This window comes from Durio zibethinus, chromosome 1 (genome assembly GCF_047325235.1).
Source record: "Durio zibethinus cultivar Kanyao isolate XHJ-2024 chromosome 1, ASM4732523v1, whole genome shotgun sequence".
Taxonomy (NCBI): Eukaryota; Viridiplantae; Streptophyta; class Magnoliopsida; order Malvales; family Malvaceae; genus Durio; species Durio zibethinus.
This window is the reverse complement of record NC_143162.1, coordinates 9,335,315-9,349,543: the sequence shown is the minus strand read 5'-3', so window position 1 is coordinate 9,349,543 and position 14,229 is coordinate 9,335,315. Positions and strand designations below refer to the sequence as shown.

The window sequence follows — 14,229 nt, the reverse complement described above, 5'->3', positions numbered from 1 at the left end:
CTTTCTCTTTTATATTGTCAAGCTATTTCCCATCTCAATCTTTATAAGTATCGATTTTTTAAATAAATATAATACAATTCATTAAACCTAATTATGGAGCCAATTTCAGTATATATATAAACTTATGTAATGTAATCAATATTTTTCATATTTTGTTTTGACTTGAAACACTAATGAAATTAATCATTAACGTGTTTATCTCATTTAATCAATTTTCTTATCAGCAATTATGCAAAAAAATAAAATACATATCTCAAATAAAGATTTTTATGAAAATCAACATTTTGGTCCATAGAAACATTAATCTTTTGACACAATGAACTTCTTTTAATATTGATCTCCAAATCATGCCAAAATTTTTTTCCTGTAACTTCCTCATGCAAAATATAAAATTTTCATAATTACTTTTAAATTTTAAAAAATAAATAAAAAAAGAAAAATAATAGAAAAAATTTTGGTATTGAGGCATAAATAACACTTTTTTAAAGATAATTATATCTCTATAATAAAATAAAGTCTCAAAACTCTTCAAGTAGTGAAAATAGTTATACTGAAAGATATATTTATAATAAATGAATAAATATAAATTTTTATTCAAATTATTTGGACTTTCTGTATATTCATAATCTTTATGAATGATAATCTATTTATATTCAAATAATTATAACTATTTGTCATATAATAATTATTTTTATTTAAATATAATTATTTAAAATATGAATAAAATTAATATAAAAATTAATTTTATTAATTAATAATTAAATATTTTTATATAATATGAGATGCACTATATTCTAAACTACTAACATAAGTCTCAAAGTTATTTGTGGTGCCGATGCTGGTTGACACGATTCCTGGCAATTTCCTTCATTTCTGTTCGCGCGTGAATACTCTTTGCTTTTTCTTCAGTTCCCCTTTTTCTTTTTCCTTTTTTTTTTTTTTTCCAAACCACATCCTCCCCATTATGCTCCAAGCAACTTTAAAGAAGTGAGCATTCTATCCATCAGGCCCCGGTGCTCTGTCACTATGCTAGAAAAATATGGCCTTACGTGTTTCCTCTGTAGTAACATTCTCTGATAATGCAATCTCCTGCTCTTCAGACAAGAAATCCTAAAAAATGTCAGTAAGCATCTCTTTTGAGCACCTTTCAACATTTGCATTTATTGTGCCTAGCAATTGCTTAAAAAATTCCACAGCTTTCTTTCAAAAATGTGAAATTGTATCTAGTTTGTTACCCTCTCGATCATACAAAACCTTTATAATGCTTTTCCTCTGCTTAGCAGCAGCCACCATTCTATGGAAAAACCCGATGTTGATGTCTCCTTCCTGGATCCATCTTATCCTAGACATTTGCCTCAGTAAACTTTCTTCAGCTCTTAGCAGTTCATGGAGCTCCAATGAGAGCTTTGTCTGCCTTTCAACATCAACTGTAGGTTGAGTTAGTGCAACTATTTGTACAGCTGCCAACTCTTCCCTCTTGTCTTTAACCTTCTCTCCCAATTCCCCAAAATGTGAAAAGTTGAATTTCTTTTAGAACTAGTTTCAACCCTTTTAACTTTCTGTGCAAGATGGTCATTGGCTGACCGTGGGCTGACAACCTTCATGATTCCTCAACTATTTTCAGAAATTGAGAGTGCGCTTTTGTCCCAAAGTTGAAAAACTTGAATGATTTTGGCATTAATTGCCTAGACACATTTATGTTAATCAAAGCTAAACAGTGATCTGACAGTATTTTTTTTTTAACATAAATCGTATATGCAAGTCAAATTTTTTAATATAAAAAATATCATCCTTTTAATTATAGAAAGTATAATCCTTCCCACAGATAAACATTGCCACGTCGATTGAACTGACATAAATATAACATTAATTAAATGCATAATGCTATCACGCATATATGGTCAATAAAGTGTAGCTAAATACCAAGTTTCCTGTATGAAGCTTTTATACAGTCCACATGAATCTATGGAAATGCGAAAACATATGCCTAATAAAACCAAGACTTCTTTTTTGGTCCTTTTGGGGCCCCTTCTAGAATCAAGCGAATGGTTCTCCAACTTTAAGTCAAACAAGCAAAAACTTCATCCTCATCTTCCAGGCTTGAAGTTTATCTGCCCTGGATTTTTAAAGTTGCTTGGAGAGGTCATACAATTGGAAGTTGCCTGGAAAGCAGAGGAGAGACCTTTGACTCCTGGACCTGGTAAGCCTTCAAAATTTGCCATCCTAATTCTCAACATTGAAATAGTCTTTTTTCAATTTCCACTAAAAGGTTGTTCAACAAGCATTATTGTACCAATGCATCTATTGCGCGTCTAGTTTTTCACGATTTGATAATCCTTCGAATAGAATACAAGTTTTCTTGCAAAAACAAGAACCCCCCCAAAAAAAACTAGTCAAATCCCTTGGTCTTTCTTGACTCAAATGCTGTCCTAGTGCCTTGCTGTCGTAAATTTCTTTACCTTTTAATGTGGTTATTAAAATAATCAAACCAGGCTGATGAGATCGACGCTGATCATTTTTTTATCCTTCCACTAATAAAGACGAAAATTCAGATAACGTGTTTCAGAAAATGCCAACACTAAATCTAAAGAACCACTAAACATGTAGATAATGTTTTTGGCAAAAGTAAAAATTCCAATACCCAAAAGTTTTCAACCCTTTCATTAATTTGTCTTTAGCTTTACGGTGACGATTGCCTTTTGCCATCAAGTCATTTAAGTGACAGTTGATTTAGCTTTAATTACGTAGAATAAAAGCATATATCTATCTACCTCTTTCTTTGATTTCACTACAATCTTCACAGTAACGTCTCAACTTTGCCTCAACAAGTTTTTCAAATTGAATCAGAGCCGCTGATATTTTATAACCAGAATATATATTGGGATGCGAAAATTTCATCGGTTTTGATTTAAGGTTCATAAAGAGAGTTAACGACTAATGAACACTATTTTTCTATTCATTCGAATGTTATACCTAAATTTTTAGTCGTATCCAACACATGACCGAATAGCATAGATATAGAATGAATGAATGAAAGAAGTATATAAAACCCTTAAACAGTGGGGGAAACTGTAATAATAAAATTGATGAAACATTGAAGCATATGTCCAAGTTTGAGTAACATGGTTGAAAAATGATGTACTAGTATCCTTGATTTTCGGAAGAAATGAGAGTAATACTGGGCCATTTGATAGTTGGCTGGCCACAAGCAGTATCTGTTGCTCTCAGCTTTATTCATTACTTGGTGAAAAATATAGATAAAAATCATATCCACCATAAACAATCCTTAAAAGTTTTTCAACCAAGGCAGATCTTGGTGGTCGTCTTTAATTAATGTATTGACGCCTAACTTTACAACTATTGCAATAGGAATCAGCCGTTGCCAACTTAAAAGCAGCATATTAATAAAGCAGATTTCCAATTCAGCAATAAAAAAACCTGAATCTGTTTTTATTAGCACTCCATTCATGCTTTTTAAAAAGAGTCAGTTCGAAGGCTAAGATAAGGACGAAATAGCTAGTGTTGGGATCGAGCCCAACCATGTTAGAATCCACTAATTATTGAGGCTAACCCCAAATTTAGATTTGCTTGAGCTTGGGAGCAAGTGACATAATTGGTATGTGCAGCAGAAGAAGTAAGCTGGCCCTAGTGAAACAAAGAGGACCCAGCAATATGCCGAGGAGATTCACAGAGATATCCCATATCATTAATAAATTAATAAATGAAATGAAAGCTGGCATATATATATATATATACATAAAAATTCTAAAAATCTCATAATTTAAACTTTTAAGTTCAAATAATGTTCAACGTTTATATATGAACTACTTTTATTCAGTGCACCCTTATAATTTTAAAATATGACTCATCTCCCGACACAATCAAGCAAGGTATCTGATCATTTTCCAAAGAAGTATGGGTTTCCTAATAAAAACAATAATCGTGAATTACTGCTAATCAAGTTTATGCTGATATCAAATGCAAGCAACAAAGGAATAAGGGAAACCCAGTTGATAGAGGGTCAAATGAGACCCACATTGGACTTGCAACAAAGACTAATGAACGCAAAGGAGACAGACAAGACGTCCCTTCCTAAATATCAAATGTCTGTAAATGGAAAAGACAACAAGTGGCATCTTTTGCTGTTGTTGTTGTTGTTCTTAATTAATTATCTTGCATTCTTTTCTTCTGTACTTTAATTTTAGCACATTGCTCCTTGAGTCTTGCACATTAGCGTAATTCATGTCCTTGACATTCTTGTTACTTGAAGTTGACAAAATTGAACTCATTTTTTTAAGTAAAAAAAATTGAATTCTTATTATTTAAATTAATTAAAGTTTAATACTATCATATAACTATTTGTATGTTTTAATTATATCAAAATATAATATATTTAAAGATAATTTTACATACCAAATTTGATATCAGATAATATTGATTGTTTTTGTTGATTTTTGTGAATTGATTTATTCTTATCAGCGCATAAATGTAAAACATATTTTGTAATTTTTAATTTATTTTTTATTATTCGATTATTTTCAAGGTAATAAAGATAAAATAATTTGATAAAATATATTTAAAAGTTGAATTTTTTTATTTTATTATTTTAACTTCTTTTCTTTTATACTTTATTTTTTCAAATCAAAATTCATAAATATTTTAATATTTTTCAAGAAAATAATTGTGCTTATTTTATAATGTTTAACAATAATGAAATGAAGATTAATTTTTTTATTTTTTTGTTTTTATCTTAATATTTATATGAAAAAAATACTTATTTAAATATCATATGATCAGATTAAATTTTTAAAAATACCATAAAAAATTGTGATCTTATTTCTTATATTTTTAAATTTATTTATTAAGCTTTAAAGATGTTGTATATTTATTTTATAAATTATTAATAGGATTATAATATACAAGTTTATGTATATTTATAAATATATATATATATATATCAAATCAAAAAAATTCGAAATAATATGACAAAATAATTGATATAAGCATATATTACATTTTTAAAGAAAATCAAAATATTATTTGATATGGTATTAACAATTTCGATACTAACACTTCGAATAACTCTTAATTATTATACTGTCCGTATATTTCGAGAAAGTAAAATGATTTTTCTTATACTATGCTAGTGTTCAAAACCACAAAAGTGCCGTACACTCTTTTATTTCAAGATATATATATATATATATTTATATATCGTATGCTGTTGTCTTGGATTTGATTTTAAGTCATTTAAAAGATAAAAAAAGATGCAAATCATCTTAAATTCTCTCTTTCTCTCTCTCTATATACAATAGTAGTACTGACTTTATTAACATTGAATTTGAAAAACGCTTTAAATAAAGGTAAATATAAAAACGATTTTAATATTATACATTGTTTTGGTAATTTCATATTTTAAAAAATAAACTTTCATTTTTTTAAAAATATTTTAATATTTTAGATTAACATCATTAATCAAATTACTTATATGATATTAATATTCAATAAAATTATGATGCTAGACATAAATGTTCAAATGTTCAGTTATCGTCATTTTATTTATAGACACGTTAGCATTTAAATAATTAGCAAAATATATTTCTAATTTAAAATTAAAAAATAAAAAAAAAGAAGAAAAAGAAAGAATTAGGGAGAGAGAAGGGGAACTGAAGAAGGAAGGGCTAGAGATAAAGAAGGGAGAAGGGAAAAAAGGAGGTAAGGGCAACGTAGCTGGTTGGCCCAAAGCCGTATAGTGGTCGGTCTACCCTGGACCTAACAAATCGACCTCAATTCGGCTCGTTTGAACCAAATCGGTGTCGATCAATCACGTATAGGGCAAACCAATCTTGAGTTGGCTAGCGGTATCGCCCCTTCCCCTTCCCCCTCTTTCTCTCTCTCCTTCCCCTCTCTCTCCCCAATCCATTCTTTCCTTTTTTTTCTTTTTTTGGATTTTTATTTTAAAAAAAAAACCATATTTTTAAATTTTTAATTGTTTAAAATTTTTACTAATGTACCAATAGCTGATGTGGGAATGACTTGTATGTTTATGATAGTGGTAATTTTATTTACTATTCATGCATGTTAATTATTTAATTGATTATAATAATATAAAATATTAAAATATTTAATAAAATAAAAATTATAATACTTAAATATAAATTTTATTTTTTAAAATATCATAATGACAAAATATGTGTAACACAATACCAAACTCGTAAAGAACTTTCATTTCTCAACAAATTGAAAACATTTCATTATAAAAATAATTAAAAGAAGAAAAAAGAAAGAGAAATAGGACTTGACATTGGGCGTAATAAAATAGAGTATGGTTAAAGAAAAGGGCTTGATAATAAAGAAAACTCATTAATTATTTTCAAGTCCTATCGTTCTGTCTGTTTGCTAGTTGTTGGTCAAAGTGGCCACAAGCCCCGGAATAGCGCAAACACTCAACCAACCCAACAGAAATATAGAAGTTCTCATAATCTTCGACCAGCGAAGCGCCAACGACCCGCAGTCTTCGTCTCCTTTCCCACTCCACCATCCCGTTTCTATTTCTCTCTCTTTCTCTCTTTCTTGGATTAGCCGACAAATTTCAGAGAACCAAAGAACATCCACACTTCAAAAAAATTTTAAGTAGGACTATTAATTTATTTATTTTTAAATTAAAAAAGGAAATCTCAAAAAAAAAAAAAAAAGTTAAGAATATCAAAAGAAGAAACTCTCACTAAAGTGTCTGCTCCGTTGCAACATTCTCTTTCTTTCTTTCTCTCTCTCTCTCTATTTCTCAATCACTCTCTTTACTTCGATTCCTCTCTGTAGAAGCTAGAAAGCTGGGCCTTGTTTGGCTTTTCGACTGTAATGTGAAACCCTAGCTAAGCAGGTTTAGTTAGAGTTTTTATTTTTTTGGATTTTAGTTCGACTGGATCCGGACAAAAGATAAGGCTGCGTTTAGCAGAATGGGGAATTGTTGTAGATCTCCAGCGGCCGTTGCCAGAGAAGACGTGAAATCGAACTTTTCTGGCCACGATCACTCCCGTAAAGATTCCGTTTCCAAACAGAAGCCGCCGATCACCGTACTCACTGGAGTACCTAAGGAGAACATCGAAGAGAAATACCTCGTGGATCGCGAGCTCGGCCGAGGTGAGTTCGGAGTTACTTATCTTTGCATCGACAGCGGCACGCGCGAGTTGCTCGCGTGCAAGTCAATCTCGAAGAGGAAACTGAGAACCGCCGTGGATATCGAAGATGTGAGACGAGAAGTTGCGATTATGAAGCACTTACCGAAGAGTTCGAGTATCGTGAGCTTGAAAGAAGCGTACGAGGATGACAATGCGGTTCATTTGGTGATGGAGCTTTGCGAAGGTGGTGAACTTTTTGATAGGATCGTCGCCAGGGGACATTACACGGAGAGAGCCGCCGCAGCAGTGACGAGGACGATTGTGGAAGTAGTTCAGCTTTGCCATAAGCATGGAGTGATTCATAGAGATTTGAAGCCTGAGAATTTTTTGTTCGCTAATAAGAAAGAGAATTCGCCTTTGAAAGCTATCGATTTTGGGTTATCAATATTTTTCAAGCAAGGTAAGCTCTTGAATGTATAAATAAATGAGTCCTTTTCAAGAATGCACCATATAAATAGTCAGAATTATTAGTAACAATGCTAGGTTAGAATTATTTAATTATGTAGCAAAGATGGTGTTTTGCCAATCTGGGTTTTGCTTTTACCACGGAAACATTTGACTCCAAAGGAAAAGTACATGGAAAGATTGATTTAAGTGTATCGGATTGGTCATGGCGATGTGCTATAGTCTGTTTTTATTTATTTGTTTATGGTTTTTGTAGTGACGAAATACGCACTTTGATAATTTTATTTGGCTATGCTTTAAAGGTAACTTTTAAGCTACTGTAGTATGCGCAATTCCTTTGAATCAATGTTATCATTCACTTATTTTGCCTGAAATGAACAAACGGATGCCTACTTTTTTTCTTACAATTGTGATAGTTTTGTTTTTATTAGTTATTTATCTAATTTCTTTTTTGATAATCTGTCCCGATTGAACACTTTGGTGTCTTTGTTCATATCCTTTCTTCTCATTAAAATATATATATATATATATTTCTTCTCCTTGGTTTAATTCTATAATAATGTATTAATGGTTACTTACCTGAAATTGAAGCATGAGATGAGACATTGGTGAATACTATAAGTTTTAGATTTGGAAATGGCCGCTCATTGTCTTTATTTGATTTTTTATACTAACTTTTTTCTTCATACTGATCCATCCACCAAATGGCCATTGAGTTGTCAGCATAATGGTGATTGTCAGTTATGTTAGTAGCAAGTACTTCTCTTAAAGATATCTTGTATGGTCACACTAGGGGAAACTTTGAACTGTAGCTTTGTTTGATTGATACAAGTTTTCCTATTTCCTATAATTGGCTGTCATGGGATAGCATTGGTTAACCTTAGTTGCTCAAGTGTCTCAAATTAAGTAGATTTTGCTTCCACCAGACTAATGGTCCAATTTTTGGGATGTTCTAGTGTGCTAAAAACCTTCTGTCTGGTTTAGTTTTGTGAAGCTTTTCATGCTATAGCACCCAAGATGTTGCTGAGTTTGCTTTTATTAATTCTTTTATACTTCCATTGCTTGTAAACTGGAATAGCTGGCATGGTAAGTCCAAGGTTTCCTCTGCAAAAAAAGTTTTGCCCCAATTTCTCAACTATAACCATTTCTCTCTGCCTTAGGATATCCCTTTCTGGTCAATAATTTCTCAGTTTTGATTGCAAAAAACTGCATGGTTGGTTAGGATGTGGTGTGGAGACACTGGTGGGGGTATGAAAGTGTAAATATTATGCTAAGTAGGATAAGGTCTGTGTAACTATAGTTTGAACACTTTTCCTCTTATTGCTGTTGATTTTTTTTTTTTTTAATTCTGTTTTCTAATGCCTATGATGTGTAAATTTCAGGTGAAAGGTTCTCTGAGATTGTTGGAAGTCCATATTATATGGCTCCTGAGGTGCTCAAACGGAATTATGGGCCAGAAATAGATATATGGAGTGCTGGAGTCATTCTCTATATTTTGTTGTGTGGGGTTCCTCCTTTTTGGGCTGGTAAGTGTAATTTTGTGGAATTCCATTGTCACTATACAGGTGTGTGCATATCTGTTGGATGTGCACTAACGTATCAAAAATGAGTTGAATTTTCATTCCTACCTGAAAAATGTTTCTTATGCAGAGTCCGAACAAGGTGTTGCACAGGCAATTCTTCGTGGATTAATTGATTTCAAACGTGACCCCTGGCCAAATATTTCAGAGAGTGCTAAGAGTCTAGTCCGACAAATGTTGGAACCAGACCCAAAACTTCGACTCACTGCAAAGCAAGTGCTTGGTACTAACATTTCCTCTGTACTAGTCTTTGTGTGTATATTTCAGGGGGAGGGAGGTGAGGGGGATGTATAGGCGTTTAGGTACATCCTTTCATGATTCTATTCATCTTGTGATTGGCTTTTTCTACATCTTCAAATATAACATGTAAAACCTTTGTAATATCAGCTTTCCACGTTTGCTTCAAAATGCCAAGATCAAGGAAGATCTGTGTTCCTAATTTGCTCTACATCAAATGTTAATGATTAGTGATAGTTTGCCTAATTTATATGTTGCCTTTATCTTACAGAGCATCCTTGGCTTCAAAATGCTAGAAAAGCTCCCAATGTTCCTCTTGGCGATGTTGTTAAGTCAAGGCTTAAACAATTTTCAATGATGAACAGATTCAAAAGAAAAGCCCTGCGGGTTGGTTTACTAAATTTAAAAATTTTGCTAGAACATTTGTTCTTTTTTTAATACCTAGAGGAATCTTAAAAGTTTATTTGAATTAGGTTATTGCTGAGTTCTTATCCGTTGAAGAAGTTGAAGACATCAAAGAAATGTTCAAGAAAATGGACACTGACAATGATGGAATTGTTTCAATTGAAGAGCTGAAAGCTGGATTTAGAAATACTGGTTCACAGCTTGCAGAGTCTGAAGTGCAGATGCTTATTGAAGCTGTGAGTGTGTTTTGGTTTATACTTTGCATAAATTAAATAGTGTTATGATACTCTATGTACTGATTCTCATCAAAACAGAAATGAAAATTCTTTATTTTCTCAGTAGATATGCCTTTTGCAAGTGTAGTCAATATGATCATAAGAACTATTAGTTGACCAAGACAAAAACCATAGCATTATGAAAATTCTTCAATTTTTTCCTGTTGTCTCTCACACTAACTTTGTTTTAGTATTAACATTATTATCTGCCTATTCATTACTATTGCCATTATAGAGCAGCCTTGAAGAAGTTGGATGTCTGATGATAGTTTAAGTAACTATAAGCATGCACAGACAAAAGCCATAATAATGGGGAGGCTGCTGTTTCTTAGTTATCAGTGTAACTACATTTTCCAAGAAGAGAAACAAAACCCATTTTAGTTTTCGGAAGAATAGAGTGGCCTTTTGGAAAAGAGAGTATTCTACTCAGCAAACATACTAGTTTTTTCATGAAGGATTCTACAGTAGTTGATGAGAGATTTTACTTTGGTGTTCATACTGAAACTAGAGTCCTTTGGTAATGCTACTTCTCCTCCTTTTCTCTCTTTTCCTAAATGTTGGTCAAACTTAAATTTGATAAACCCCTTTAGCAGTTTTTGTACTTGTCAAGATGTTTCCTCGATGTGGCTGTACTACTGTGGCTGCATTATGACATATCCAATTTTATCACAAATAGTAGCATCATATCTTATCCTCATCTAACTTTCAATTTTCAATGCTAAAAGTGTGTTTCTTGACAATAGGTTGATGCTAACGGGAAAGGAACATTGGACTATGGGGAATTTCTTGCTGTTTCTCTCCATCTTCAAAGAATGGCCAATGATGAGCATCTTCAAAAGGCCTTTTCCTATTTTGACAAAGATAGCAGTGGTTTCATTGAGCCTGATGAGCTTCGGGATGCATTAATGGAGGATGGAGCAGATGATTGCACTAATGTCGCAAATGACATCTTCCAAGAAGTGGACACAGACAAGGTAATGACCCAATTTTTTGTCACTGATAAATTCATTTAACATGTTTCAATTTGACTGGCAATTACTCTGTAAATGCAGGATGGGCGCATTAGCTATGATGAATTTGCAGCAATGATGAAAACTGGTACAGATTGGAGAAAGGCATCTCGACATTACTCAAGAGGAAGATTCAACAGCCTAAGTATAAAGCTGATGAAGGATGGTTCTCTGAATTTGGGGAGTGAGTAGAACCATACCATTGCTTCGTTTAGTTCATCCTTGCAAGAAAAGTACTGGATCATTCCTTGTATATCTTAGACTTTGCTTTCTCTTGCGATTATTTGCGGAGGAGGACTCTGCATTAAATGGGGTCCTTTCGGCTGGTGGTTTACAAGGATTGTGGTGGGCCGAGTACATCTTGTTTGTCTCTGCTAATGTTAATTGTGGAAAACACCTTGTGGCCATAGGCATGTATTATTCTCTTTTACCACTACCAACCTTTTGATTGTTGTTTCTTGTTGACATTATAGGAATGAATTTTGTAGTGCTTAATGTATTCTTGTCCCAAGAAATGTTGTTGTCTCTTGCTTTTTGGAATCCAAATGGCTTTCAATCAGCATGCTTGGACATGTCTGGCACATAGTAGGGACAATTTAGCACATGCCTTGGGAGGCTCTTATTTATATTATCGTTGTACCATGTCCATTGCTACATAAGCATCATTTAGTAACAACGGGGCTAGAGTTTACAAATTTCTGTATGAGCTTTGATGCTTTTTCTGGCCATATCTCTGCGGTCCATGATCAGCTAGTGAATTGTGTAGCATAAGCTTCGGCATGGACTGTTTAGGACTCCACCGGGCTAGAGGCTTCTAAAGTCAGAGACAGAGGCAAATCTTGTGTGGTGTTGGGCCCCATCTGATCTGTTATAATTCTGAGCTAGTGTAATTGATTTAGTTCAAGTTAATATAATATTAAGCGTGAATTCAAATTCAATTTTAAATTTGATGTTTAAAATTTAATTTGAGTTTGATTGAGTTTTTATTTTTTTAGATCAAGCTGACTTAAGATAAAAATTAAATTTTTTGAATTTGTTCGGTTAAATTTGATTAATATAAAAAAATAAACTTAATTTTATATTCAATAAAAGTTAAATTATTTGTGGTCAAGTTCAAAATTTAAAATATTTTATTAATTAGAATATATTAAAATATAAAAATTTAATTAGATTCATAAATTATTTGAATGGAATATAAAAATATTTAAATTTGATTTCATGGATAAATCAAATTATTTAAATTTAAGTTTAATTCAAAAATAACCTAATCAAATTTAAATTTATTTAAATTAAATTTAAATATTTTTAAATATTTTTATTTAAATTAAATTTAAATAATCTATGAATATTAATATATCGTTTACCCTAAGATTAATGTTTTATTGGTATTGGGGAAAATCTTGATCGTTATTCAGAGTTCTGACTGCTTCGCTTGGAAGGCCAATTTGGCCCATTGGGTTATAGTTTTCGAAAGTCAGCGACAGGTTAATTCTTGTGCTTGTTGGGGCAGGTTAACTGTCATTGCGTCCTTTTCTTTCCAGCCCAAGATCAGGTTGGAGGGCAAATTTTTTGTTGGGCCGACTCATGTCAGATTTGCATCCCTAACTTCAATTAGTTTTCCGAACAATCCTGAATCCTGATTCCAGTGAATGTCGATGACTTTGGACATGTGAAAATTATCGCTGAATTGCTAGATGAAGAGGATGCTTCTGAAACCACTAAAAGCCAAAACGCATACAGCTATTTTCTTTTTTTTTTTAATTTTCTTTTTTTATATAATAGATAACTGAATCCAGCTATGAAGGTCGAACCCTTTCACCATCGACATGTTGGCAGAGCTTTATATGTAGTTAATAATTAATAGCACCTGGAATCTTCTTTGTCTTGATTTTATTGCAACCAGATAGTAACAAATAAGGGAAAGGAATGAAATTTATGAGACAGCAAAAAAAACGTAGCTTTTATTCTCTCACGCTTGGTTTGTAATTGCACAGATAGATGCTTCAAAGTCTTTGTTAGGCGCAGAAAAGTTGTGGTCTCTCAAAGTCTTTATCATGCAGTAGAATCCACATCGAAGAAGCCAAATAAAATCATCTAAAATTATACTGCAATCTGTCCTAACGTGCCAAAATTCTCTCTTTAAACACTACACGATTAGTCACGGTGGCCAAAAATACGAAATGCAGGTCCTTTTTCATCGATTTCTACATGAAATAGGTAAGCAACTAGCTCGAAACCAACATGGCTGTTGTGTTCATCATTTAGTTAAATATTGAGGGGTTTTCTTTTTTTTTTTTTTTTATTTGCAGTCAATTTTCAGAGCTACTCAACTCTTGAGATATAACATATGTTATTGGTTAAATGGGTCAATCATCGATTTTGAAAAGCAACTCAGCATTTTTACGTTGTAAAATTTGGATAAGGTGTTGTTAGATTTGGTAGGCGCTTGCTTTTTATCGGTAAAAAGGTAAACCATTGAAGAATCTATTCAATCTAAAGTTGGGACGATTCCAAAGATAATAGCTAAAGATGGAGGCAGAAAACCAATACTTATATTCTATGCAGATTTACATACACATGCCATAATATATATAGAAGCAGCAACTTTAACTGAATGGTCAAAATTTGAAAGCACTAATAAGCGAAAAGATTGAAATGCCTAGAATTTAACTCATCGATCTTGATTATCTTAGTTTAGTGGTTACTTGTAGAACTTGTTCACATGCACTTCACGACTTTTGCACGGAAGAAAGGAAAAGTTATTGTTTTTTTCCAACTCTTTTCAAAAATTCTGATCTCACATAACCCACACCACGCCAGCTAATGCTTTTTCTACAGAGCCGTAAAGAGACTTCAAGGCCATACCAAAAACGGGCCAATGTTACCACACATGGTTTTCCTGGAAAACATTGTCTTCACAGCATGTAATTGCAAGGGAAAAAAAAAAGCATTTCCAGGAGTTCACACTTCACACCTCTCCAAACGCATATCCACATTGGCCTGGCTTGTTAAATCATCTGCAGAAAACATGCTCGACATTGTTTAAACTCAAGCTTAATTTGAAACGAAAAGCAACTGCTTTTCTGGACTTTAGAAATTAACTTGCTGCAATAAGTACTCTCTAATCACACGTTTCTGT

General features: G+C 32.5%; 1 protein-coding gene across 1 annotated transcript; it reads left to right on the top strand.

The window, feature by feature from the left end:
• Positions 1-6,382: 6,382 nt before the first annotated feature.
• LOC111312054 (calcium-dependent protein kinase 13-like) lies at positions 6,383-11,785 on the top strand. The gene is made up of 7 exons (XM_022912004.2): positions 6,383-7,578; positions 8,966-9,109; positions 9,234-9,386; positions 9,672-9,787; positions 9,874-10,041; positions 10,824-11,054; positions 11,133-11,785. Exons 1-7 carry the CDS (start codon positions 6,957-6,959, stop codon positions 11,280-11,282), a joined length of 1,584 nt encoding a protein of 527 aa, XP_022767739.2. The 5' UTR covers positions 6,383-6,956; the 3' UTR covers positions 11,283-11,785.
• Positions 11,786-14,229: the final 2,444 nt, after the last annotated feature.